The sequence below is a fragment of the Enhydra lutris genome, unplaced genomic scaffold (genome assembly GCF_002288905.1).
Source record: "Enhydra lutris kenyoni isolate GAN:26980312 unplaced genomic scaffold, ASM228890v2 scaffoldscaffold42, whole genome shotgun sequence".
Classification (NCBI taxonomy): domain Eukaryota; kingdom Metazoa; phylum Chordata; class Mammalia; order Carnivora; family Mustelidae; genus Enhydra; species Enhydra lutris.
The window spans coordinates 10,925,241-10,951,907 of NW_019154126.1; the positions used below are offsets into that span (position 1 = coordinate 10,925,241).

The 26,667-nt window shown below is 51.9% G+C and overlaps 1 protein-coding gene across 4 annotated transcripts in view; it reads left to right on the forward strand.

Annotated features, from left to right (window-relative positions):
* The window catches only part of LOC111155500 (FERM domain containing 4A), a 307,805-nt gene that overhangs the window by 267,415 nt on the left and 13,723 nt on the right, over window positions 1–26,667 (forward strand). For 3 of the 4 annotated variants that reach the window (XM_022515665.1, XM_022515664.1, XM_022515666.1), the window contains exons 15-22: window positions 6,676–6,809; window positions 10,512–10,634; window positions 13,625–13,853; window positions 16,207–16,263; window positions 18,734–18,971; window positions 19,775–19,942; window positions 21,608–22,470; window positions 24,543–24,639. In XM_022515665.1, the coding sequence (XP_022371373.1) occupies window positions 6,676–6,809; window positions 10,512–10,634; window positions 13,625–13,853; window positions 16,207–16,263; window positions 18,734–18,971; window positions 19,775–19,942; window positions 21,608–22,470; window positions 24,543–24,639 (1,909 nt within the window). The remainder of the gene's footprint in view (window positions 1–6,675; window positions 6,810–10,511; window positions 10,635–13,624; window positions 13,854–16,206; window positions 16,264–18,733; window positions 18,972–19,774; window positions 19,943–21,607; window positions 22,471–24,542; window positions 24,640–26,667) is intronic. The other variant, XM_022515667.1, reaches the window with a different exon arrangement.

Sequence of the window (26,667 nt, forward strand, 5' to 3'; positions counted from 1 at the left end):
GAGGTCAGGTTTGTTTTCGTGTTCCCCCCACCTAAATTAATCGTTAAATTATTAGTGACCTATTTCTAGAAAATCCTTTAGATTCGGATTGAAACATGATAATAAAATTGCCAAAACCTAAAGATGGTCTTTTCCACCTGGTGTCATGCAAACAGGTGGTTACTGAGCACTAACTGGGGAGATTTCTAGAGCACAGATCTGACATGCGGCTTCCTGGCAGTGCAGCGGGTGGGGGGGCGGAGTGTCTCAGCTGCTCAGACTGGAGGGGACCTTCAGCTCTCCAGATGAATTACCCGCTGGCTCCAGACAAGGGTTCCCTCCTGTATGCAGTTCCCTCCCTCATCCAGGTGGTGTTGCTTGTCTGCCACCTCTTCCTGGTAGGCAGCTTTGCACACGCCCCTGCCCCCGGCTCTCTGAGGGCAGGCCCACATCTGGTCACCCATCCCTTCCACCCCACCGTGCTCACAGACACTCGGTCTTCACTGGCTCATCTGAAGAACCCCTCCACTCCTTCTCCTCCCTCCTTCAGCCTGCACTGTATCCCATGCAGGATGTGGAAAGAGTCTGGGTGTGAAAGGCAGATACGATTGCACACTGCATCATTTTTTACTGGGGCAACCCAGCCATGACCAAGACAAAGTTCCAGCTCCTGTGCCCTTTCCATTTGGGGTGCCAAACAGAGCCACCCAACTGAAATCCCAGCTCTGCTTCCTCGTGTCCCAGGGACCTCTTCTGTGAAAACAGTGCTAATGTTTTTGTGAGGATAACATGAACTGTGATGCAGGCAGCTCCTGCCAGGAGTCTGGGAAAATCCATTTCCTCTCCATTTCCTCCCAACCGTCCTAAGGGCACAGGGTGGCCATGGTGCGCACCCTCCATTGGCTCGCCACGCATCTTCCCTGCCCACTAATGTGTCTTTTTATTTTATGGGGTTCCCTGGAATTGGGGTGCCAACTCCCCATAAAGGCCAGGTGTACCATTGAATACAAAAACTACAGATGCCCACATAGCATTTATGAGGCTCTGACTCTCTTCAGGCATCTTTTGGCCTTATCTCCCCCAGCTTCTGAAGAAGGCCTGTGTTCATTCTTGTACTGTAGGGGGAGAACTCAGAGGCTGAGAGACATGGTACCCTGTTGCCAGTCCCCACCACTAGCGCGTCGCAGAGCTGGGACACAAGCCCAGACCTGCTCACTCGAAACCACTCCTGCCTCGGGAGGCTCTGGGCCTGTGTGTTTTCCAAAGAATATTTACTTCCTTCCTTCCATAAATGTGGTATCACTTTAAAACTTGGAGCAACAATTCTATCTTTCAAAAGTGCTCACAGCGCCTCTGTTTTCTCTTTGGCTCCTGCACGAATCTGTCACATGTGGAAAGTGTCCTTTCCAAGTAGCACTCGACTACTGTTCTGCCGACCTATAAATTTTGCAGTCTTCCTCCTCTGACTGCAGTAGAGAAGTTCCACCCATCTTCCTGCTTCATTAATCCCAAAAACAGCTCAGATGAGCCTCTTTTAGCATCCAAACTGACACCCATGTGGTCCGTTGCTGAGATGGGGGGTAAATCCTTTCAGCCCTGGTCGATAATTAGACATTCCCTCCAGTTCGAGGCACTCTCCCAGTAACTGGGGATAGGACCAGAGTTGGCAGGGTGCTTGTCTTTTCTGGAAGCCAGAATGGTGAAGAAGAGAGAAGTTGACACTGTTACGTAACAGCTGTAACACTGGCAGCAAGGATCGCTGGAGGCGGGTACTACCTAAGTAAGCTGCTTATTAAGCAATACAGTCTCCAAGTTTGGGAGCATCTTGGAGGTTGGTTAATTGGCCATTTTCCAGATGGGGACATCATGGGTCCAAGAGTTGAGTGACCCGAGGTCTTATACCAATCAATAGCAGATATATGATGGAAACCCAGGTCCCTTCCCTGCCCATCACCGTTCCTCTCAGAGGTAGCAGACTGACATCTTTTTTGATTTCCAAGAGGTGAAACTTAGAACCTCAGCGTGGTCTTGTGTGTGCCAAGGCATGCATGTGTTCAAATAACCAGAAATGGGTAAACCAGAGCAGTGGAGAACTTCTGTACCTTTCACCAAGTCCAGGTGCTGATGGGAAATGATCTCTCCATCCGGAATCATTTCTTGTTCACACATCTTTAGTTTGTAAGACTCCTGCTGACCTGAGGCCCTTCTCTGATTGAGTTTCTTCCTGGAGTCCTTCTGGGTCACTTGAGAATAGCAGTGAATCAATGCCTCCCGACTCCTGGCCCTCTTGCTGGCCTCCCTTGTACGTGTCTGCCATGATGGTCCAGGGATGCCCGAGGGCCCCCGTCGGAGGCAGTAGGAAGCTGCCCTGGCATCGCACTCAGTCATCTCTTCTCGTGGTCACCATGTTTGCCTGGTTGCATGGAACAGCTGCCCCGGCTCAGAACCCTTCCCCCAGTGCCCTGGATTTCCTTTCAAGAAACAAAGGCCCTGGGAACCTCTTTTCAAATGCAGTGTTTCAAATGCGAGACTCAGTGAATGCAGAGCTGTCCTAGCTTGAGGAGCATGGAGTACGGGGCCCCTGAACCCCTGAATCTCCGTGATCCTGTTCCCAACCTCAGGCACAGCAGCTCCAAAAACCTAACCGCAAACTCAGGCATCCAAGAAACAGTTTGAAAATACTGCTTTTGTATGCAGAGTTGCACAGTGAGGTCTCTTCTTGAGCAACGAGGAGGAGGTAGCATCAGTGGTTTTTCTTTCCAGTTCTGCTTGTGTGTGTGTGTTTCACTCCCATTGAATGTACCCTGGATTTTGAGGACTGACCTGTTTAAGCCACTGTGTTAAGCATCGTATGTGCATCGTATTATCTCCTTTAGACTTTATGACGGGTTAAGGAGGGCAGGTCATGTACCCAAGGTTACGCAACTAGTGAGCAGCATAGAGTGCATCAAAACCAGGTCTGTTTGACCTCTGCTCACCATCCAGTTACCACTAAAAAAAAAATCTGCATGGCCAGGCCAGCTCAGTTACTTTGTAAAAATTTAACTTGGTACCCAGCACTGCATTCCTCGTGAAGCAATTTCCAGAATAAAGGTATGAGCTGGAGCCTGCCAGTATTCATGGTTTCAGGTACAGAAGGGGCCTCTTGAGCCATCCACCCTGTCTTATGTGGGTTTGGTATTTAGACTAATTATTATAAATAATAATAATTTAAGTAGCACTAATGAGCCATGTAATTCAACACCAAAGCTCAGAGACCAGATTATCCAAAAATGTTGTGCTTTGCCTCCCAAAGTTGAATGTTCTTATGATGTCTGCCATTTTGAGCACGGTGAACCCTTAGACCTAATAGATCATCATTTCCTGTTGAGAGGTTAGGCAGGGGTGAAAGGGAAAGCAATGAGTTTTTCATGATCTCTGACTACAGTCTTTAGTTTAAAATCTAATTTATCTGATATGAGAATCGCTGCCCCAGCTTTCTTTTGAGGCCTGTTGGCATGAAAGATGGTTCTCCATCTCTTCACTTTCAGTCTGGATGTATCCTTAGGTTCCAAATGGGTCTTTTGTAGACAACATGTGGATGGGTCCTGTCATTTTATCCAATCTGCAACCCTGCCGTTTTATGGCAGTGTTTAGGCCGTTCATGTCGAGAGTAATTATTGAAAGATATGTTTTTATTGACATCATGTTGCCTGTGAAGTCCTTGTTTCTATAGATTGTGTCTGTAAATTTCTGTTCTATGACACTCTTGGGCTCTTTCTTCTTTTATAGAACCCCCCCCCTTAATATTTCTTGTAGTCCCAGCTTGATGGTCACATACTCTTTGTCCTCATCACCCGTTGGCACACGGGCCCCGAGCAACGAAGCAGCCACCCGGTAGCTGGTCTTGGAAGCTCTTTATCTCTCTACCCATTTTGAATGTCAGCCTTGCTGGATAAAGTATTCTTGGCTGCATGTTCTCATTTAGTGCCCTGAATATGTCTTGCAAGCCCTTTCTGGCTTGCCAGGTTTCTGTGGACAGGTCTGACCTTATTCTGATGGACCTTCCTCTATATGTAAGTGTTCTCTTCCCCCTTGCTGCCCTCAGAAGCTCTTGTCTAAAATTATGATTCTTCAGACTCACAATCAAGTGTCTCGAGGTCTTTCTAGATTTGTTGATCTTGGGTGGTATCTTTCTGCCTCTTGGACACAAACACTGGTTCCATTCCCCAGATTGGGAAAATTTTCATCCAGAATTTGTTCAACTATATCTTCCAGTCTTCTCTCTTTCTCCGCCTCCTCAGGGATCCCAATAATTCTGATGCTGGAACGTTTCATGGTATGATTTATTTCCCTAATTCTGTTTTCATGGCTTCTAAACTGTTTGTTTCAGGCCTCCTCCTGATCCTTTTTCTCTGTCAGTTTGTCCTCTAGATCACTAGTTCTGTATTTAGATTAGAGCAATGAGTTTTTCACTTGAGCTAGAACTTCTTTAATATCCTTAGGTCCAGTTTTCTCCAGGCCTGTTTTTGAAACCTGAAGTCTGACTTCTTCCCCACATTATATTACATCCTTATTAATGCTTTAGATGGTGGAATGGAGAGAACCCCATTAAGGGTTTCTGTGTCTGCCATTTTGATTGGTGAGTATGGCTCAGAGAACCAGGTTAAGACACATCATGATTGAGCTATGGGATCTTGGATGGGTGTAAACTAGAGATAGTTGAGGACTGATAAGCACAGGGTAATTGACTTCCAGAGGCAAGAAATCTGAGCCATATCAGGAGGGGAGCTTGCAGTATTGTCCAGTGATGTGTTGCCTTCATATCTGACAACCACAAGGTCAGGAGAGCCTTAGTAAGATTCATGCTTTTGTTCGGGTTTGCTGTTAAAGTTGGAGTCCTGCAACTGAGCTTGGCAAATTCTGGGGAAGAGCTACAAAAATTAATGAAAGTTTGGAAGGCCGGTTCTATAATTTATACGTACTCCTGGGTCCTAGATTTCTTTACCAAGATAAGCTACAGCTTAATCATAGCATCCAAGTATATGAATGATGACATTTATATGTTTGTTCAAGGTAATATTTATTAGCTACTGTGGAGGCATGAAGATGATATGTTCTTGCAGTGATATTCTCTATTTCCAGCTAAGGTGGGCTGGGGGAGAAAAAGTGAAAAGCCCAAGTTGAAGTCAAAATAGACATAGCTGTTGAGACATATTGAGTATTAGGGTTCTAGGAACCTAGTCCCATGGTAAGAGACTGTTCAAGGACTAAGAAGAATAGTATATTTAGGGGGATGATTTGAGTATAGCAGAGGTTTCTGATGCAAAGTCATAAAGACCTTTCTAGTCTGAGGATTCTAGGATGCTTTCTTTACCATTGGAAGAGACAGAACACTTGAGTGTCTGGCAGTTGTGACTGCATTGTTCTCAAGTCTGTCATCTGATCACTGACTTGTCTCAGATTTCCTACAGAAATACAGTTCCTACCTGCCTCCCCACCCACCCCCCAAAAAAAAATCCCACTGGAATTTTTCCTGGGATTGCAACAGTTCTCTTGTTTAATTCCTGGAAAATGGATACCTCTACAGCATCAGGCCTCCAATCCATGACTATGGTATACCTTTCTATTTTTTAGGGTTTTAATGTTTCTCAGCAGAATATTACAGTTTTCACTATAGAGATCTTACACATCTTTCTCTAGATTTATCCCCAGGTATTTGGTGGTGTTTGATGCTATTGTAAATGGCATCATCATCTGAGCCCCTTGAATACACACCCAGGAACATCTGTCCACATTCATGGGCATGAGAAGCAATGTAATCAGTTTCTCCTTCCCAGGGCATCAGTGGGCCTTGTCAGAACCCATCAAGGTAAACATGTTTAACAGCTTCATTGCTGGAAACCCGCTTCAGGAGCCAAACACTGCAGCCCTGAAAGTGTTCTTTTGATCCAACCTAAATTCCTCCAGTTGGCATTTTTGCATATTTCCTTTTGTGTTTCGTTCACAGTTTGCCTTCCCCCAAGATTTCATATCTAGCAGTCTGCTGCTCGAATCATCATGCAGATATCTCCACCCTGAGTGGTAAAATATGTATAACTTTCATCAGGAGGGAATTTGCTCATGACACAGTATTAAGTTAAAAATACATATAGTGAAAATCAAATTTTATTTTTAAAATATGTGCACTATGATAAAAAAGATCAAAAGAATACACAGAAGTGGTTATCTCTGGAGGACTTATTTATAGACTATTTCTATACAGGTCTCCATTTTCAAAATTCTAATGACAAGCATGCATCATCTTTGAACTAAGCCAAAAATAAGCATTCTTAAATGGAAAAAAAAAAGAAAATTAAAACTATGTATTAAAATCACTGGCCTGAATTTTAACTTTCCGCTTCACTGCATAAAGCCTATTAAGATATGCTAGTGAAAATCAAACAGGTATGCCACGTATCTTCAGATTATCAAGAAAGAGAAACTTCTTTTCCAGGCATGTCAGTTTTCCTGCCAGTCCTCTGAGGAACTATAAATTCCACTAAGTGCCAAGAATTTGCTCCTTGGCCCTGGGACTCCACAGCACCCGCTTTGTGCCCCGCTCCCCTGACTCCTGGGTAGGTCCCACCTCCACGGCATGGGCTCCAGTGACATGCTCCATAGTCCAGGTGTGGGTCCCCTGTCTGCTGCTCTAGTAACCCTACTGTTTATTAACAGGTTCTCAGGAATCTGATAGCTCTCAGTCGGCCAAGAAGGACATGCTGGCCGCCTTGAAATCCAGGCAGGAAGCGCTGGAGGAAACACTCCGCCAGCGGCTGGAGGAACTAAAGAAACTCTGTCTTCGAGAAGCTGTAAGTTCACATTCCGTGTGTGTGTGTGTGTGTGTGTGTGTGTGTGTGTGTGTTCCTCTGTCTTCATGTATTTGTGAAAAGCAAAGGCGGGGATTGCACAGCGAGCATCAGCGGAGGGCAGGACTACTTCTGCAGCACAAATGTGGGAATCCCAACCCCTACAACGCGCCCTGTTATGAACAGGAAGAGTGGACCTTAGTGAAATGCGACAATAGCAGGTAGAGCTGCTCTGCTCAAACCCTCATTGGGACTCCACTGGAGACCAAATGACAAGTAATAATGGAGGTCCGTCCTATGTGCAACATAGTTTATAAAACGTCACTTCCTGTGGTATAACCTCCTTGGACATATTGGCTTGCCACCAGCTTCCTAAAATTTGTGCCCGAGTTTATTGTCATGGTGCCTTTGTTTCTCTTGAGGATAATTCACACTGGTCTTGGGAAATCCTATGGAAAAGCCTCAGTGGGGATCAACAAGGAAATGAAGATTTCGCTTGGTATACAATCCCCTTTCAAACTCATGATCTGGTGCTTCCCTTTTTTAAAATGAGGTCTCAGCCTAGTGATGTTTTTAATTTTATGCAAAGCAAGCCTTCCTCAAGTCCGTGTACACATTGGTCTTGTGTTGCCAGGGGGTTTAGACGCTGTGGCCCGCCACTGTTTATTTGCAGGAATATCTGCTTCCACGTTCTCCTGTTCATTCCATGACTGTTAGCATGTTTGAAAAGTTGATTTGGTCATGCAACACACATGCCGGGGGGGTGTGCACACACGCATGAGCACGGGGTCGCACACAGATGCTGTGGGTGGGAGCCCTCGGGAGAGCGGCTGTGCTCTGCGTGACGTCACACAGAGCTCTGGTGGTCAGCAGCTCAGAATAGGAAGCAAAAGAGGTTCCTGAGCTCAGTTGAAGAGAGTAACTTCCTCTGCCCCCAAATCCTTGCCCCAGGAAGCATGAAACAAGGGGCTATAGAATGGGATCGTATTACATTTCAACTTGACTTAATTAGGCTCTGGGCTGATTTCAGCAGCGCCCCCCCCCCCACCCCCGCACAGCACAAATCCCCCGCAGAGCTCCGGAAAGCAGCCTGCCTGGCCAGGGATATGTGTTGAGACTCTCTCAATATTAGTAACCTTTTCATAGAGAATCTCCTGAAAGCAGTGAAAAAAGGAGAGCTTGGGTCTCTGTGTTTAATAATTTGCAAAAGATTTGTTTTGTTTTTAATAAAGGAAACATCCCTAAACCCAGCAGGGAATCCGCATCAGAAAACTGGAGAACCGCGTCAAGGCAGGGTTAGCATGCGTTACAAAGGCCTCCCTGTCTCTCTCGAAATAAAAGCAAAATAAGGAAAACAAAGCTCCCACTTCTTAGAGCGTTGACACCAGAAAACAGAACTTGAGTGGAAGGAGTCGCCTCTCTGGGGACAGGGGCCCTGGGGGCCGATTGCTTGGTGTCGGCTCAGCCGGTCTGCTGACTCCCCCAGAGGGAAGTGGGGGAGCAGGCCGAGCCCCTTGCAAGCGCCAAAGCAAGCTCCTCCCCCCGTGGCTCTGGTTATCTGTGAAGGCAGATTAAATATGGAGAACCCAGTACCTTCTAGTGGGTGCTGGAAAATCCGTAGCCTTGCATTCTTAAAGTAGTCTGTTTCAGAACTACAGACACATTAGTTATTAAGTCAATGATCGTGTTAATATTCCCCTCCTTTTTGTAAGTTTCAAAGTAGAAAGGAAAAGCTCTAACCATATAAAATCCACAGTGTGTTATGTTATTTATAGACAGGCTTCTAGGGGAGTAGATAAAAATGTTGCAGAATAGACACATAACTACTCTGGGGACATTTGAACCACATTTTTTTACAAAAACAGGGAAGAAAATTGCAGAGCCTTTCATACTCAACAGTTGGCCATTATGTTCAGAAATGCTTACACTGGGGAGTAAAAAGCCCAAGAGTTCATTTCCTGGTGGCCTGAACCCAGGCTAGAGGCCCAGGAGAGTGAGCAGTGGCTGTGTTTGTGCATGCCAGTTGCTCGCTCGCTCTCTCTCTCTCTCTCTCTCACACACACACACACACACACACATACTGCACACATATACACACACTTCCCAGTGTACAGACACATATACATATGTATGTGCACACTCCCTATTACACTTACACACAACTCAGTGCACACACACACCCTACTAATACACCCATCCCAGCGCACAGATATACAACCTAGTCTCACTCCCAGCGCACACATGCACGCACACACATGCATACGCATACACAGCCTAGTGCACACACACATAGTGCATGCACCCATCCCAGTGTGCACACAAGCACTCCATGTGCACACACAGTGGTGGGGAAAGGCGAGATCCCTCCTTCTATCAGAAGGCGGGTGAACACCTCGAGTCCTGTGTTTGGGGCTTGCTCACACATTACACACTCGTACTGGGCTGCGTGGCACAAAGGCTCTCTGTGCAGATGGACCGGGAGCTCCTCTGTGTCTGAGCAGCCCCGTAGGCATTGACCAGGGACTGGAAACCCGGGGCTGGGCCTTGCCAGTGGAGGCGCACGGTGGCTCTCCCACATGCCTCTGGCCCCTGGAAGTGACCCCGTCCACTGGAGGCCTCACCTCTACCACGTGGGTTACAAATTGATCTTTATTCCCAGACATAACCTCTAATATGGAGCCTCGTTCTAATCCGGAATCGCTGCACAGACCTTGGCGTCTGCCAGGGTCACAGTCACTGTGGCGGTCCATCAGCGAAGTTCACTGTCATTGTGGTCACACAGATTTCTAAGAGCTGGAAATGCACAACAGGTCTTTTTCAATGACTTTGTCACCAAAATGGATTATATTTTCAGTTTCTAGTGAAACTCTTATTTGTATACATGTAATGTTTTTTAAGCTCAGCCTGCGCCTTGAGCACCTAGCCTGAGTTGAGTAATTATTATTTATGTTCAGTTTCTAGTTTATGTAATATGCACCTTTCTTGGCTTCGCTGTTTAGATACCGCTCCTCCTAAGAACACTCATTTCAAGGACATTCTGAACTTAGATATTTATGAGGGACTATTTGATGCAGTGGAAGGACACAGAACCTGGACGGACCAGAGCTGTCGTGTGGGCTCTGGCCCCTCCTGGCTGTGTGGTCCCACCTGGCACATAGCAGGCACGGGGGACACTTGGTAAATTAACAAATGGATGAGATTCGGGTTTTATGATGAATGCCGATGGCGCTTTTATTTACCCAAAAGACATTTACTTTGGGAAAAACTTTTTGAAGCACATCTGTTTTATAAAGAGAGGGCTGCTCTCATAATTTTTTAGAGAAAAGAGGGGCGCCTGGGTGGCTCAGTCAGGTAAACATCTGCCTTCGGCTTGGGTCCTGACCTCAGGGTCCTGGGATAGAGCCCCGCATCAGGCTCCCTGCTCAGCAAAGAGTCTGCTTCTCCCTCTCCTTCTGCCCCTCCCCCTACTCAGGCATGCGTGCATGTAATCTTTCTCCCTCTCTCTCTCACATAAATAAATAAAATCTTAAGAGAGAGAAATGAAATTGCATTTCAGGAGCCCTTAGATGTATTGCTAAAGGTGACGATTTCAAGCCTACGCACTGAATCTAGGCTTTGAAGCCTGTGCGTGTGCATGCGTGCCTCCTAGGAACCGAGCCCGTGCCGTCTTCTGATTCCTGTTCTCGTGCTGTTGCTCATATGCAGGAGCTGACAGGCAAGCTGCCCGTTGAATATCCCTTGGACCCAGGGGAGGAACCACCCATCGTTCGAAGAAGAATCGGGACAGCCTTCAAGCTGGATGAACAGAAAATCCTGCCCAAAGGAGAGGTGTGTTTTTCTGATGTTGCTGGATTCTCTCACTTTAGCCATATTTCCCCCAAATATTGGGGCATCCATGTTTTCTGTAACAGGGTCTTCCTTCTACCCAATACCAAAGGCCATTTCCCCTTCCTCCCCAGAATCTTCCATTCTCCCTTTTAAGTTAGCTGCTCAGTCAGCGTGGGGCTCCCCTTGGTCCGATTCATTCGCTTGCATGAGTAGGCATTTCGCTTTCTGGGGAAGTTGTTTGTCCAACATGATAGGCCTGTTGTAAGCGGTGAAGTGAAGCTTGGGAGAACATCCCAGACTCTCAGGTGTACCTGTCTTTTTAATGGCCTTCCAGCTCTTTGTTACTCAGAGCCCAGTCTCCTGTGGAAGGAAACAACCAAGGGAGAAAGAAAGGTCTTGCCTGTAGGCGCAGGGCTGCTGTTGACTGGGGAGGGACTGTAGGGCCTTGCTGCTAGCACTGCTGCCAGCGGATGAGCTAGGCGCTGAGCTGTCCTGATGTCATTCGTCCGCATTTGGAGGAGCCACTGAAGCGTTGCTCATTTATCACCTCCGACACTAAAAGTTGCTGGGGGCTGGGGCTGGAGAGTCCAGATTCCAGGACGTACGGGGACTTGGGTCTCCCTCTGGTTAACAAGCTCTCCAGCCTCAGACTGAGAGAGTTGAGGCCATGCAAACCTTTAGGCCTCAAGGTCACGTCCAGGAACTGTCTTCATGGATTTATTCTGAGTGAAACTATGAATTAAAATGCTATTTGAACAGAGGACTTACAAGAATAGGAATCAAAGCCAAGGGGGAAGGGAAGGGAATACCGTGGCCACGTTGAAACAGATATTCTTACAAAAGGGACTGAGAGAAGCTGGCATTCTTGAGTCACAGCCACAGCGGGTGAGTGTGAGGGCAGATTCAGGGGGGACGCAGGTGCCCTGCAGCCACCAGCAGGGAACCAGTCTGAGATCTGGTCACAGGGCCTCAGGGCACAGGTGGACTCACCAGAGGCTTCGGGCACATCTGACGCTCAGCAGTTTTCCTCTTCTGGAAGAGGAGCTTCATAATCCTTATGTCTTGGAGTGGTTGCTAGGATTATAGGCGCTGGTGTGTGGGAAACGCTTAGCTTGCTATTTGACACCTGCTTTGTGCTCGGTAACCATGAGCTGCTGCAGGCGGGGAGGAGACAGCCGAAGCAGGGGCTGCGGGTGGGCAGAGCAGGGGGGGAGCGTGGGTGGGATTTAGAAGACCATCAGGTCAAGTACTTCTAAAATCCAGCTGTCACCGGGATTGCCTGGGCAACTTCCACTCTTATGCTGGACAGACAGCTGGACTAAACTTTGAAGAGCGGACCCCACCTTAGCAAGGGCCCACAGCCCTGAATGCCTTCCCACCAGCAGCTCCTTCCCACATGCCAGTAAGCGAGGCCTTTCCTTCCCCGAGAAGTCCGTGTGCGCCTGTCATCCTTACCTGTCCCTGTGTGTATTGGTCCGGAGTTAGTGACAGGAAGTACCCCCGAGCCGGCAGGAGCCCGTGCAGAGCTCCTCTAGGAAGGAAGGGCTCCCTACCCTCAGCTCTGTTGCTGCCTCTGTTTCTCCTGGGAACGCACTTGACTTCCCCGTCCACACTGCAGGCAGCCGTCTGGACACCCGGGGCCGGTGGCCGTGTGCGTGTCCGCTCCGGGAGTGCGAACGCATCCTGGGCTCCCACGCCATGTTGGGCCCCAGGGCCAGAGCTCCCCTCACCGCCCAGGGACAGCTGCTTCTAGCAGTGAAGCCTCACAGACCAGCCTTTGTCCTTGGTGACTTGTTTGTTTCAAGACTCTGGGCAGGAATCCATCCCCACGTTCCTCTCTCTCCAGAGAGCCAGTGCAGCCAGCACTGGAAGGACCTGGAAGGGGTTTATCGTCTCCGGAGCAGTTCTGTGTCATCCCCATGCTTCCCCTCCCTCCCAAGTCCCCACTCCCTCAGGCTCAAGGTGCTCAAACAGAAGGGAATCCCGCTAAGTGTGTTGTGCTCCATGCCAGCTCCGGGGCCTGCACGGGCCGCTGGGAGGCAAGGCTTTGTTATGCGGCGTTAACCAGGAAGGTCTGTCCATCCCCATGAACACGGGGATGGGTCCCTCGCAGTGGGTTGGTGCGTGGGTCCGTTCCTATCAGATGTTTGCAGAGAGGCTGGCCACCTGCAGGCCGTCCCCGTCCATCCGCCCAGTCCTGGCAGCCACAGCCTCATTTCTCCTGGGGCCGAAACTGTTTGAGGATATATTCACTCATTTGCTTCTTCTGGCCAAAGTCAGGGGTGGCAGCCGCAGGGAGATGACGGAGGGGAGATCAGAGAATGCCCTGGGGCGTTTAGTCCCAGGAGTGGGGGCCGGGCTCCTCTGCCCTCCCGTAGCGCCTCGCAGCCCAGCACTGCTGCCATCGGGCCGGTGTGAGGACCGCTGGAGCTTGGAGAATGGGCTTCCAAAAGAGATCTGCGGAGTGGGGTACATCCCACCATGAGGGGCTCAAAAAATGAGAGACAGAGGGCCCATGTGAGCCCCCTGCTGGCAAACCCATGGAAGCCTGCTCTGGAAGCAGTGGTGCCTCCCTGTCCAAGGTGGCAGGGAGACGCCACCCAGACAGGCTCTGATTTCCCTGAGGGTCTGGTCTTCGTGACCCTTGCTGTGGAGACCAGGGAGATGAAGCCGAGTGAGCCCCTGCCTCCACCTGCTGCGGGAAAGCTCTGCTTCTCGCTGGTGCTGCCCACGTAGCAACCAGCACTCGTCTCCTGAACGTAACAGGGGCCAAGGGTCCCGAGAGTGGGAGTGCCCAGGGCCTGGCTGCCAGAGATTTTAGGGAAGGGCCACTGCAGGGTCAGCAAGGTTGGGGCTGGGTCCTCTTAGGGAGACTAAGAGTAGGGTGCGCTGGCCTTGGGGCGGGGCCCGGGAGGACAGTGCCTCCCTCAGCTGCTCCCTGAGCCCTTCGTGTCCCGCGAAGTGTGAGCAGCCTCCTCTCCCTCCCACAGGAAGCTGAGCTGGAACGCCTGGAACGAGAGTTTGCCATTCAATCCCAGATTACAGAGGCTGCCCGCCGCCTCGCCAGTGACCCCAATGTCAGCAAAAAACTGAAGAAACAAAGGAAAACCTCTTATCTGAATGCACTGAAGAAGCTGCAGGAGATTGAAAATGCCATCAATGAGAACCGCATCAAGTCCGGGAAGAAGCCCACACAGAGGGCATCCCTGATCATCGCAGGTCCGTGCTAAGCCCGCTCCCCACTGGGGCGTCGAGACCCAACCCCAGGAGCGGGGCCAGAGCTGGCTCCCTGTGGGATCTGAGCGAGCCATTTAACCACCCTGGGCCTTAGCTTTTTTTTTTTTTTTTTTTTTTTTTTAAATCCGTAAAGCGAAGCTTGCCAAGGCCTGATACCAAATGAGAGCAACAGAGGGAGGTCGGGTCCACAGAGGAGGAGGATTACACGGTCGGAGTGTCCTGATCACTCCTTAGTGCCCCGTGGAAGAGCCCGCAGCCCTGGGCCGCACACTCTCCCCAGCCCTCACCAGGAGCCGGGCTGAGCTCACCGAACTGGTTCGGCCTCGCTGGAGTTGCCCAGGCTCTGACCTCCTCAGGGACCCGAACTCCCTGCCCACATCTGGATGGCTGGGGCATGCGGCTAGCCAGCACCCCCACTGAGCCTCTGTCCTCAGACAGAGCCGCTCCAAGGGCCCCTGTCCTAGAGCCAAAGCCATGGAGGCTGCGGCTGCTCCTCTCTGACTTTCTAGCCCCCCGAACTCAGGTCAGCAGGGGTTAGGAATCTGGGTGATTCTATCTGGTAAACACTAGCAGGAAATAGCCCTGAATCCACCAACACCACCAAGTCCCCCAGCGGTTACAGTCCTCTTTTTCCATGTCTAGCGGACTCCAGACAGTACATGTCAAGTGTTCTTTCATAGTTGACACGTTGAAAACACTTTGGCTCTAGGAAGACCAAAAGTAGAACAGAGGTTCCAGGGGTTGGGGGAGGAGGAGCAGGGAGTTAGAATTTGATGGGTATGAGTTTTGTTTGGAAAAATGAAAAAGTTCGGGAGATGATGGCGGTGCTGGTTTCACAAGAATGCAGATACGCTTAATGCCCCTGAACTGTGCGGCTCACAGCGGTTAAAATGGTAAATTTTATGTTATGTATGTTTTACCACAATTGTATATATGTACATATATATGTAATAATACTATCTAATTCATGAAATATAATTGTGCAACCTTAAAACGTGGGCTTACTAGGGAAGCCACGCTGTACTGGAAACTCCCAAGACACCAAAGTCAAGGTTCTGTGTCCCCTAGTTGCTCACAGTCCACCAAGTAACACCAATAAAGTGACTTCCTAGTTGAGGAAAACCAGAGAGAGGCCATAAAAGAATCCTTTCCCTCTAGGAAATTTGGAGTAACTGTCTTTCCCCATCCTACCCCATTGTCCGTGGCCAAGACTTTGTCCCTTTGTAACTCACTTCTGAACACAGCAGCAGCCAGCCAGCCCTGGTGATGCCTCTTTGGGGCCTCATTGTGGCCCTCAAAGGCCCTCGGGGAGTCGCAGCTCTGTGGGAGCACCCAGCATGGTCACCAGAGCTGAGTTTGGGGTGGGGGAGCCTGTCCCTGGCCGGCCACAGAAGAACCAACTTCCCCAGCCTGCCCCGCGAAGTCTGTTCTGTGAGCCCTGCCACCAGAGTCTGTGTTCAGATCTGTGTCTGTCCCCCCAGCACAGGGTCCCACCCAGGTTTGCAGCCTTTTTTTTTTTTTCCTTAACTGTTCAAGAATATATCTTCTTTATTTTGCTGCATCCTTTAAATACGGTTTCTGCTGCGCTCGAATTAGAGGAATAATTGTAGTTCTCTGTAGTTCCTTAGCCTGGTGTTTTATTTCAAGAGTTAAAACACTAAACTTGGAACTTTCAGAACTGAGACTTCTGGCTCCTTTTTCCAAGAGAGCAGAGCGACTGCAGATAAACCACTCCTCCCTAGGTGGCCCTCAGTTTCCCCAGATGTTAGAGAGGAAGGATTATTTGGCTCCCTCTTGGGCGCGTCTTCATGGTTAACTAGTATCCATAAAAATAAGCCTTAGAGAGAGAGAAGCTGTATTTAGCAGCTTGTTTTCACTACTAATGACTTTAGAGTTTTATGGAGAAGACATTTATGGCCATAAGAGCAAAGCCAAGTTCCTCACCCTGGTTTGGCGTGTGTAGAATAAAGAGCAGTTCTCTTTCTTTGGTCCAGTTGGAACACGCCCTGAGATTGGGCCGGGACAGTGACGCAGCTTAACCAGGCCAGGCAGCCTTTATCCTGGATATTAAGCTACTCAGCACTGCCAGTCCCAGGGAAGCAAGAGCGCAGACAGACAGACAGAGACACTGGGGCACAGTGTAGCGTCAGGAGTGGGGAATGACCCACCCCAGGGACTGTCCAAAGAAATGCCAGCCAGCACTTTTATTGTGTTTCAGGCGACCCTTCTGATCAGAAAGAGGACATGATGGTCCTAAAACTCATGATTTTTACAGGCAGGGCTCTGTCTGGGGGAATGTGTGAAACTCATAGACTTTTGCCTTTTGTCTTCTCAGATGGAAATATTGCCAGTGAAGACAGTTCCCTCTCAGACGCCCTTGTGCTAGAGGACGGTAGGTTGTCCGTTTCCTGCTTCAGAACTCGGGCCTAGATTAAACAGGCATTAAGCTGTGTGTCTCCGGGCGCAGCTGGGTGGAAAGGCAAGAGCCAGGCCTGGGTGGCAGCCAGGTGCTCCGTGAGTCCCTCATCTCCAGCGCTCACGCGTGCAGTTGGGAGCAGGTGAGTGCAACGTCCACTCATGTCCGTTGGAACTGGAGTATCTTCTGTGGCCCAGAGGTAGTGGATAAGGTGACAGACCGTGAACGGTGTTCTGGGTTGTGGTTGCCAACACCACATTTGTACCTAAACACCGTGTGCAGCTGCCTTTTGATTTTTCATCATTTCTGGAGGAACGACATGGACTTTGGCTGGATCACAAGTCAAAGATGGAAACCTACTAGAAAAGCCCGGGGTTGGCAGGAAGAAAACCAGCCCTCCACATCGTCCTGAGAAATAGTGAAGTTGGAAGGGAAGATGTCTCTTTAGATTGCTGGTCAGGCCTTGAAACTGTCTTGCTCTTTTCCATTGACCTGAAAGCCCAGCGGTTATCAGGATATTTTCTTGGGAAATTCTTAGAAAAACAGAACTGATCCCCCAGCCCGCTAGCCCACCTCCACCACATGTGGGGGAAGAAAGAATTCCAGGCACAGGACCATCTTTGGGAGTATTCCTGTGGGTTTAAACCAACACTTGGCCAGGACTTAAATGATATGGAAATATATTAAGTGGCACTTAATTTGTTTTGCCCTTTAGGGAAACCTCCTGTGGGCAGTGTTAAGAAGCTGTTCACACAGAAAATATAAAACGATCTGCCCAATGCAGAGTCGTGGTGATCACTGCGAGGCTGGTAATAGTGCTACTGATGGGGGAGAGGCTGGCAGGTTATTTTCCTGGTGGTCTTGGCCTTGCTGTTAGTGATCAGGTCATAGTATTTTTATTGTCAGCGTTGTTACACGGGCGGGGACGAGGCCAGGTTGCAGGGGAGCAGGGAGAAGCGTTTTGCATGTGGAAGATCCAGCCCTGGTTCTGGCCTCTGGGCTGCAGTCTCTCCAAAGGAGGGAGCACGGACCATTTAGTGAGATTCCATGGTAAGAGAAGAGTTGGGGGACCTGCCTGTTGTCAGCTAATGTGGATGCCCCATGGGCGATTAGTCTCCAGACCCCCAGGCCCCCTGAGGGGCATTACTGCCTCACCTGGACCCCCACTCCCACTGCAGGCTTGCCCCTTCTAGGGGCTCTTGCCTTTACTGATTTGAGGAGAGGGTACATAATAGAGTCCCAGATCAGGGATGGAAAATTAGGCTATGATTAAGAACACTGGTGGGAGATGGATGGAGCCAAGTGAAAGGTGGTTGGAGTTTCTGAGGTTTACTTCTGTGTATTTTTTCCTTCACACTCGCCCCTCTGCCATCACAATGAACCCTGAATTCTTCCTTCCTCCCTCTGCTCACTGCTGCTCCCTCACACCCCCACCATTCTCCACGCTGGATATCTCCCTCTCCCTCAACCCCTGCCTCATCCCTCTCCCAGCCTTGCCTGCTTTGAACCCTGCTAGCTGACCGGCTCTCAAACATGATTTTCTTTCTGACACATCCATGCTTGCGAAGTTGCGAATTCCCATTCCTCAGTCGGAATCAAGGTCCCCTGTCAGCTGGGGCACCCGGGTCATCTCAGGGGGCACAGCAGGTCAGCTGCCCTTGCCCCTGAAAGGAGCTCCCCACTCTCTCCCTCCTCCTCCTCACCAGCCACCGTCCCAGCTGGATGTGGCCCTGGGCTCTTCCCTTCCTCCTCTCTGCCCATCCACTGCTGACTTGAGGGCAGGGAATAGTCTTCTGTTTGGTTAGTATCTGTAGCCTGTCTCCTTCCAGAAGAACCTAAGGCAGGTCTGAGAGGAAAATCTCCAGGCACACATTAAAGGACCATAGCCATCTGAGGAAAGCAGAGAGGAAACCCAGAGCCACCAACAACGGATCATGACATTCAACATACATACCTTTTCTTCTAACAAGTATTTACTGAGCCGTCAGAATACACAAAATACACATCAAGTATTTATTGATGGGTGCCGTCACTCTAGGCACTGAGGTTGTAGAAGTGAACAAAAGAGAACCCTCACAGAGCTAAAACTTCTCCAGAGCAAAACAGATGCTTAGGGTCTGCCGAGAAACAACTTGACGATATAATCAGGACCCCATTCTGCTGTTCACTATGAAGCCATCATTTGCGGTGGGTCTTAATGGAATTTGGGCCTCACTTGGTCTATAGGTAACACGAAGTCAAACTCCTCTCCCCGCCCAGTGCTGCTTGAAATGTCGGTTTGGTTTGTTTTGTTTGGACTGGTCTTGGCAAGTGGGGAAGCCGTGGGGTGCTCTCACCGAGCGCACCCCGTCTGCAGGGCAGGGGAGGATGTGGGCGGGGGTGGCGGGTCTGTCAGGGTCGGCGGGAGGGACCCTTGCTCAGTTCGTCTCTCTCCATCTCTGCGCAGAAGACTCTCAGGTCACCAGCACACTGTCCCCCTTACAGTCTCCTCACAAGGGACTCCCTCCTCGGCCACCATCACACAACAGGCCCCCCCCTCCCCAGTCCCTGGAGGGACTCCGGCAGATGCACTATCACCGCAACGACTATGACAAGTCCCCCATAAAACCCAAAATGTGGAGCGAGTCCTCTTTGGATGAGCCTTACGAGAAGGTCAAGAAACGCTCCTCCCACGGCCATTCCAGGTGAGCAGGGTCCGGGAGGCCACAGAAAAAAAAAAAAAAAAAGCAAAGGCTGTCCTAACCAGCATCCACCAGTCACAGAATCCCCTCGGGGCGATGGCCTCCCTCCCGGGACGCCCTGTGCTGTGCTCACAGCGCCCTCTGCTGCTGACCCTGTTGAGGTGCAGCTCCGTCCCCACAAGGAAAGGGGGGGCGTCTGGGCTCACAGCTGGCGTGTTGGCACAGGGCTAGAAGGTTGTGTGATGACGCGGGAGGTAACGAGGAAGTCTGGGGCGGTACTACTCTGCATGGCAAGTGAGATGCCACTCGTAGGAATCCCAAAGTGGCTCAGAATCCAGCACCATCGTCCAACAGGATTCTGGAACCGGACAGCTGTGGTCTTAGCTGTATGTTATCAGCTCATTACTCAGCTGAGATTGCAGAGTCTTGCAGAGGAGGAAGGCATTTTTGGTCCACTTCTCTGTTTTTCTCATTTCCTTTAATTACGCCCTTTAAAGCTCCCAGTGGCTGTCCAGACAGGTAAATATTTGTCGGCTGGAAAACAGAAACTTGGTTGAGGGCAGGGACGACACAGAACAGGGTTGATGAGGGTGTTTGTCTCACACCACCATGGGGATCAGGGATGGGGACCCCCACCCACTTCTGGGGTGATGGCTGAGTACCACAATCAGAATCCAAGCGAGAGGTGGGGCGGTCCTGGGCCAGCTTTCCCGACACCAGAGCTGATGTCCGCAGCTAGGTGGCCCCCTGGGAAGAGGGCCAGTTGTGTCTTGGCAGTGACCGGCCTGGTGTCCTCTGGTTTGCAGCAGCCACAAGCGCTTTCCCAGCACAGGGAGCTGTGCCGAAGCCGGCGGGGGCAGCAGCTCCCTGCAGAACAGCCCCATCCGCAGCCTCCCCCACTGGAACTCGCAGTCCAGCATGCCGTCCACGCCAGACCTCCGGGTCCGGAGTCCCCACTATGTTCATTCCACGAGGTGAGTGTATCAGGCTTCAGAGCCACTTCCCTCCCTAGAGCAGGTCTCCCTGGCCCCAAACTGGCCCAAAGAATGGTGAACTAGGGGAGGCCTGAACCAGTGAGGGAGGTTCCTGTAAAGCGAGGCAGGATGAAGATCCGAGCAGGCGGCCAGCCCATGTTAGCTACGAGACCTGTTCTTATCCCAGTTACGTTCAGTGGCACCAGGAGTCGCCTGGAGAACCCCAGGCTTCTAGAGCCAGTGGGCATGGAGCTTCCCTTTTTTTTTTTTTTTAAATATTTGTTTAAAATTTATTTAAGCAATATCTACCCCAAATGTGGGGTAGAACCAAAGCCATCATTCCATTTTATCAAAGCCTGATTGCCCAGGACTGTGGCGCAAAGGATGGGTTTATACAGGATAAGATTGAGTGTCCAGGCAAGATTGTCTCCTTCATCCTTTCATGCAACAAATATTTACCAGGTGCCTTTATGTACCAGGTACCCCCATAAGGGTTAGAGCAGTGACAAAACAGACCACACTCCAGCTCTCACTGGAGTGACATTTTAGCACTGGGGAGTCACAAAAAAGAAAAATATATGTCAAGTGGTGATAAGCACAAAGAAGAAAAGGGAACAGGGAAGGAGTCTGCGCAATGGAAAGAGAGTCTCTGTTAAGTGAAAGCATCAGGGACAGGCAAGTTCTCTTTAATAAGGTGACATTTGAGCAGAGACCTGAATGGATGGGGTAGCAAGTTCTGAGGCCATCTCGGGGACTGGTCAAAGCCCCAGAGGCAGGCCTGCTCTTGGCACATTCCCAGGAGGCCAGTTTGCCCAGAGCAGGTGATGGAGAGGGTGGGACCAGAGAGGAAACTGAGGACCGAGTCCGGAGGGCCCCTTGCCAGGGACTTCAGGTTCTACCCTGAGTGACAGAACAGGAACTCACCTCTCCCTGGCCAGTGGGGCCACCCTGAGTCTCACACGTGTCCTAGCATTGGCCACCCCTGCAACAGAGGTGGGTGCTTGGAGTGTGGGCGCAAAAGAAGAGCGGGCACTGTAGACAAGGTAGTGGCAGGGTAAGTGTTGGCACCAGGCATTCCGAAGTGCTCACGTGCCCGCAGCCTTCCGTTGTAGTTTCAGGGGAACGGAAATCCATTTCTGTTGGTTTCATACTAGCATTTGCTTGAAGCCTGTGAAGAGCCTGCTGTGGGACTCTTGTTTGATCTACAAAAAGTGGGCATTTCAGATGATTGAACATAATACTAGAATAGGGATTCTCTTGGTTCTCTTTGTATCTATAGAAGCCCTTTCCACAATTAAAAAAAAAAAAAAAAAGAAAAAAAGAAAAGAAAACAAACAGGCCAGACTACTGGCGTATTTTTTCAGAGGACACCCTTCCGTGGGTGCTGGCTCCTGTCCCAGGCCCCCTGGGGACTCAGGCATCGCAGGCGAGGCGGGGCTGGCCTCCAGGGATCTGCTGTCTCCTCCGGCCCCTGCGTTCACCTGTCGATGGCAGGGAGAGCCCTGACTCCCAGGGTGGCCCTGCTTCTCCCCTGTCTGCTAGATGGCAGCTCTGGGCTGGGCGTTCTGCCCTTTCCCAGGTCCGAGGATGGCAGAGCCCGCTCCCCGCTCTCCGTCCCCCTCCCTCGGGCCCCCACCCACCCACCCAGGCGCCATCTCCCCGCAGGTCAGTGGACCTCAGCCCCACACGGCTGCACAGCCTCGCCCTGCACTTTAGGCACCGGAGCTCCAGCTTGGAGTCCCAGGGCAAGCTCCTGGGCTCGGAGAACGACACGGGGAGCCCCGACTTCTACACCCCACGGACTCGTAGCAGCAACGGCTCCGACCCCATGGACGACTGCTCCTCCTGCACCAGCCACTCGAGCTCGGAGCACTACTACCCGGCGCAGATGAACGCCAACTACTCCACGCTGGCCGAGGACTCGCCGTCCAAGGCGCGCGCGCGGCAGCGGCAGCGACAGCGGGCGGCGGGCGCGCTGGGCGCGGCGAACTCGGGCAGCATGCCCAACCTGGCGGCGCGCGGCGGCGGCGCGCACGGCGTCTACCTGCACAGCCAGAGCCAGCCGAGCTCGCAGTACCGCATCAAGGAGTACCCGCTGTACATCGAGGGCAGCGCCACGCCCGTGGTGGTGCGCAGCCTGGAGAGCGACCAGGAGGGCCACTACAGCGTCAAGGCGCAGTTCAAGACCTCCAACTCGTACACGGCGGGCGGCCTGTTCAGGGAGAGCTGGCGCGGCGGCGACGAGGGCGATGCGGGCCGCCTGACGCCGTCGCGCTCGCAGATCCTGCGGACTCCGTCGCTGGGCCGCGAGGGCGCCCACGACAAGGGCGCGGGCCGCGCCGCCGTGTCGGACGAGCTGCGCCAGTGGTACCAGCGCTCCACGGCCTCGCACAAGGAGCACAGCCGCCTGTCGCACACCAGCTCCACGTCCTCGGACAGCGGCTCCCAGTACAGCACCTCCTCCCAGAGCACCTTCGTGGCGCACAGCAGGGTCACCAGGATGCCCCAGATGTGCAAGGCCACGTCAGGTGAGGTGGGGGGGGCACGACCTGGCACATGCGTCCTCGCATGGGGTGGGGGTGGGTGGAGTCAGCGGCTTGTTTCCGGGGCCTTCTGGTTTGCTCAGAGTATCGTGAGTTCTAGAAACCTTGGCGTCAGACAGATGAGACTGGAGGCCTTCCGGGGGAGCCCCCCTCCACGCCCGCGATGCCAGCCCCGGTTTTGCAGGGGCGATAGATCTCGGGGAACATAGGGGCAGTGCTGGGCTAACTGGCTCCCACTTCGGCTTCCGAGGTGGGGGTGCAAACCGTCCCTCCAGCCACTTCCTGTAGGGACAGCCAGAGAAGCTCTGTGCAGACAGGTCTCAGGCTTTATCCAGTGCAAGGTGCACCTTCACCCTGGTTGAAGAGACACTAGTTAGAGACCCGAGGGGCCCCTTCCAGAGGACGCTGGTGCTGGGCTTCGGCGCCAGGGCCCTGGGATTCAGGGGGTGTCCCCTGGATGGGGCTGAGGACAGCTCTAGTGCCAGAACTCTGGAGATCCCCTCTCTGTGATGTTAGGAACGGGACCGGAGGAATTTTTGTAGTATCAAGATGATACTACATCTTGAAAACTTTCCTAACCTAATTAAGAGTTACTTTCTATCCTTGTACTAAGTACTGGGCAGGGCCAGAGTGAACACCATCACCGCTGGCTTCAGAAGCTACTTTCTCTTCCCAGCCCCTCCTTGGGAAACAACAGTGGTGACAACGGCCGTCAGTGCTCAGCAGTGAGGGGCAGGGCTCTCAGCACACACACAGGGCAGGGAGGTGGGGGCATGGCCGGGAGGCTCTGCTCAGACTGACCATAGGGAAAGAAAAGGAAGGAGGTTGAGACATAGTAAAATGATTTTTAAAAAATGGAAGAATAAAATGAGAGTGAGTAGTCAACAGAAGGAACTCCAAGTCAGGATCTGCTTGTGACGGGAGTTAGAACTCCAAGTCAGGATCCGCTTGTGACAGGAGTTAGATGAGGGTAATCGGGGGAAGGATAGAAAAGGGGGTTCACCTTTGGGGAACAGGAGGGGATTCTTGGGACCTGGAATGAGTGGGACAAAGAGGAGGGACGGGCCACCAGCCTGGGTGCACCAGGGCTCACAGCTCCTGCCTTCTGTCCCCGTTGACTCATTCATTATGGCCCATAGACCAAATGACAAGTTCCAGAGATGAGAACAGAAGTGATTCAGGCAACCATGAGAGAACCATGGTCCTCGCCCCTTTCCATGTTCCTCCTTCATCTGTTATGGAAGCCCGGCGAAATGTGCCTTGGACTCTCCAGGTGGATTTTGAGAAGGAGCAAATGAATGCATTACACGTTACCATTCAAAGAGCACGAGCCTCTGGAATGGCGTTAGCAGCTGCCCGCTGATGGGAACAGCGGTTTCTGTTCTGTCAAAACGGTAGCGCTCGCCCGGTAGATTGGCTTCCCGGACAGAGATTCGGTAGCTCTCCGGGAGCGTATGGTAGGTGACAGTTCAAAGCAGCTGTCTCTGAGGGTTACTGATGAGAAAGATTCCGTTCCCGGGAAGGCAGAGGATGCGTTCCAGGAGGATTTACTTGCTAGTGAATTTTCCTAGCTAGAAAAATGCGACCCATATCGATACACTAGTAGTCAGGTTTGGATGAGCTTTCCTATAGAGGCCCTGCGCCCTTGGATGTGGTCAGTTACAGGCCTGAAACAAGGAGCAAGTGCTGGCCATCTTTCTGGAAGTTCTCTGTTCACAGCACTGTTTTAACACTGGGGCCACATCTGAGGATGCCCGGAGGTTTCTCTCCCTGGTGTCCAGAGAGACGGGCTCTTCCCGGGGCTTCAGATTCCCTGCCACAGTGGGGGCTGTTGCCATCCCTGTGGCCACTTGCTAGTGCAGAGCTGGGGCCTAGGATCCCCAGGTCAGCTGGACTCAGAATGGAGCCGCATGCTTTGAGGATGAAAATGGAGCTGGCCAAACGTGGGGGGCATCTCCCCACTGTGACCCCACTGCGGGGTCATATCTGGGTTTTCTGGAAGGAAGTTCACCTGAGTTGTGTGTGAGCCCTGTCTCTTCTGCGTCCCCTCCCTGCAGCTGCCTTACCTCAAAGCCAGAGAAGCTCAACACCGTCGAGTGAAATTGGAGCGACGCCCCCAAGCAGTCCCCACCACATCCTAACCTGGCAGACTGGGTGAGTCCCCCTTTCAGACTTTCCAGGCTCCTCTTCCAGGCCCTAGAATGATCCTCAGCTTTCCTTGTTAGTGAGGAAGGCTGTAGTAACAAGTACAGGATCCTAGTGACAGAAGGGTTTGTCAGCAAACACATGGTAAGGGTGTGTTCCTGGGAAACCTCTTCCTTCCCGAAGAAGCTGCGAGAACGCTGTTCCCTCTGACCTGGCTCCTTTCCATAGCTGTCCCTTTAGACAGGCTAGGGGTCTCGGCTCTCTCTCGACACTGGTCCCAGGAACATGGGGAAGGTCGGTGCCCGAAGGTAGACTGCGCTTCTTGGTCACAGCCTGTGTATTTGTGTTCAGATGGTCTCAGGTGGACTTGCAGGGCCTGGTGAGAGGCAGAGGATCTGAGCACCAGGCGCTGGGCCCCGCGCGGGCTTCACTCGCTCCCCAGGGTGTCCTGTCCGGGAACCAAGATGCTTCTGAGGGAAACGGGCAGGAGGCTCAGAGCCCGTCTCCATCCTGGCCGGCTGCTTGTTTGTAACAAACACAGGGCACCGGGGACAGGCACCCTGAGAACCGTAAGACATGATCCACCCAGATGAAGCAGCATTCCGTTCCTTCTCGGGCTCCAGCGTGGGCAGAGCGCTTCTGACCTCGAGGACAGTTAGAGCTCGAGACTCCCGAAGCCCCGAGGACGCACGGAAGCTGCTGTCCTTGCGGTCCTGCCGCCTCTGTTGCTCCTCAGATGTCGCCTCGACCTGGCTGTCACGTCCTGTCGGTGACCGTGGGGTGAAGAAGTGAGGGATCCCTTGTCCGGCTTTAGTCAGGTCCCCGTTTGCTGGAGCGTCCGCGGGGAGGTCGGGAAGGGTGGGCAGCTGTGCGGGGGCGGGGTCAGCGGGACCGCGATCCGCTTCCCGGCAGGCATTTCCGGCTCCTGCGCTGGGCAGGTGGTGTTTCCGTTCCTGTTCACGTACCTGTGGTGGTTTTAAGGCCCGGCTCTCTGGGGCCCCAGTGTTTGACACAAGGGAAGGCGAGCTAATGCTTATTGAGTGCTTGCTGCGTACTCAAAGGCCAGGAGCTTTTTCTAAGGCGGAGGCGTTCGTATGTCCCTCACTGCGGCCTCGAGGGGGCGACACGCAGATCTCTGGGTTTGACAGAGGAGGCTCAGGGAAAAGCCATGCCCTGCCCGGAGTCACACGGCCGAATGAAGCTGTGTGCGTTCCCGGACCTCCGGGGTCTTGTGTTTTTCTGCCAGGCCGGTGGTTCTTACAGTGTTGTCCCCAGACCAGTAGCCTGAGCATCTGTGGCCTGGGATCTTGTGAGAAAGGCAGATTCTGGGGCCCACCCATGACTACGAAATTAGAAACTCTGGCGTGGGACCGGGCAGTTGTGTTTGAACGAGGTTCTGAGGCCTGCTTGAGATTGCCCGGCCCTGAGCTGTGCCCCCTGCTGCCTCCCCCTCCATCTGCCGTGGGAGAACCCGCAGTCCCAACTGCAGGGAACTTGCAACCGCTCCCATGTCTCGGTGTACCTTTGGGGCCACAGCTCTGTCCTTGTCCCAGATCATTATGACCCTCCCTTGCATCCCAGCCTCACGCCAGCTCCGTCTGGTGGGGTCGGGCAGCTGCTGCAAGGCCTCGGGCCCCAGAGTTGCACCCAGAGGAACTCCAAGAATGTTAGGTCTGCTCTCAGGATGGCACCTCCTGGGGCCAAACCCTTCCACCCAAGTAAGAGCTTCAGGTTTTAGCCTGTTTGGCTCCTCCACGTTTTCTGGATCGTGCCCGGTCTCCCCTGATCTGAATGTGACTGACTGACAGCCCGCGGGAAGTGGGTGAACACAACCTCAAAGGCCTACGTGGCTTGTGCTGGTCTTGAAACCTGGGTGTCACTGCAGAGAGCTGGTTGAGGCCTCAGAACCAACCAGAAACCCACTGGAAACAGTCTGGGTCCTTGAAGTGAACCTTTATCGGGTGGAGGTGAATGATCATTAACAACCAGTAACTACTCCCCGTGCTGTGATCAGAAAATGGGAAATGGGTAAAAAGT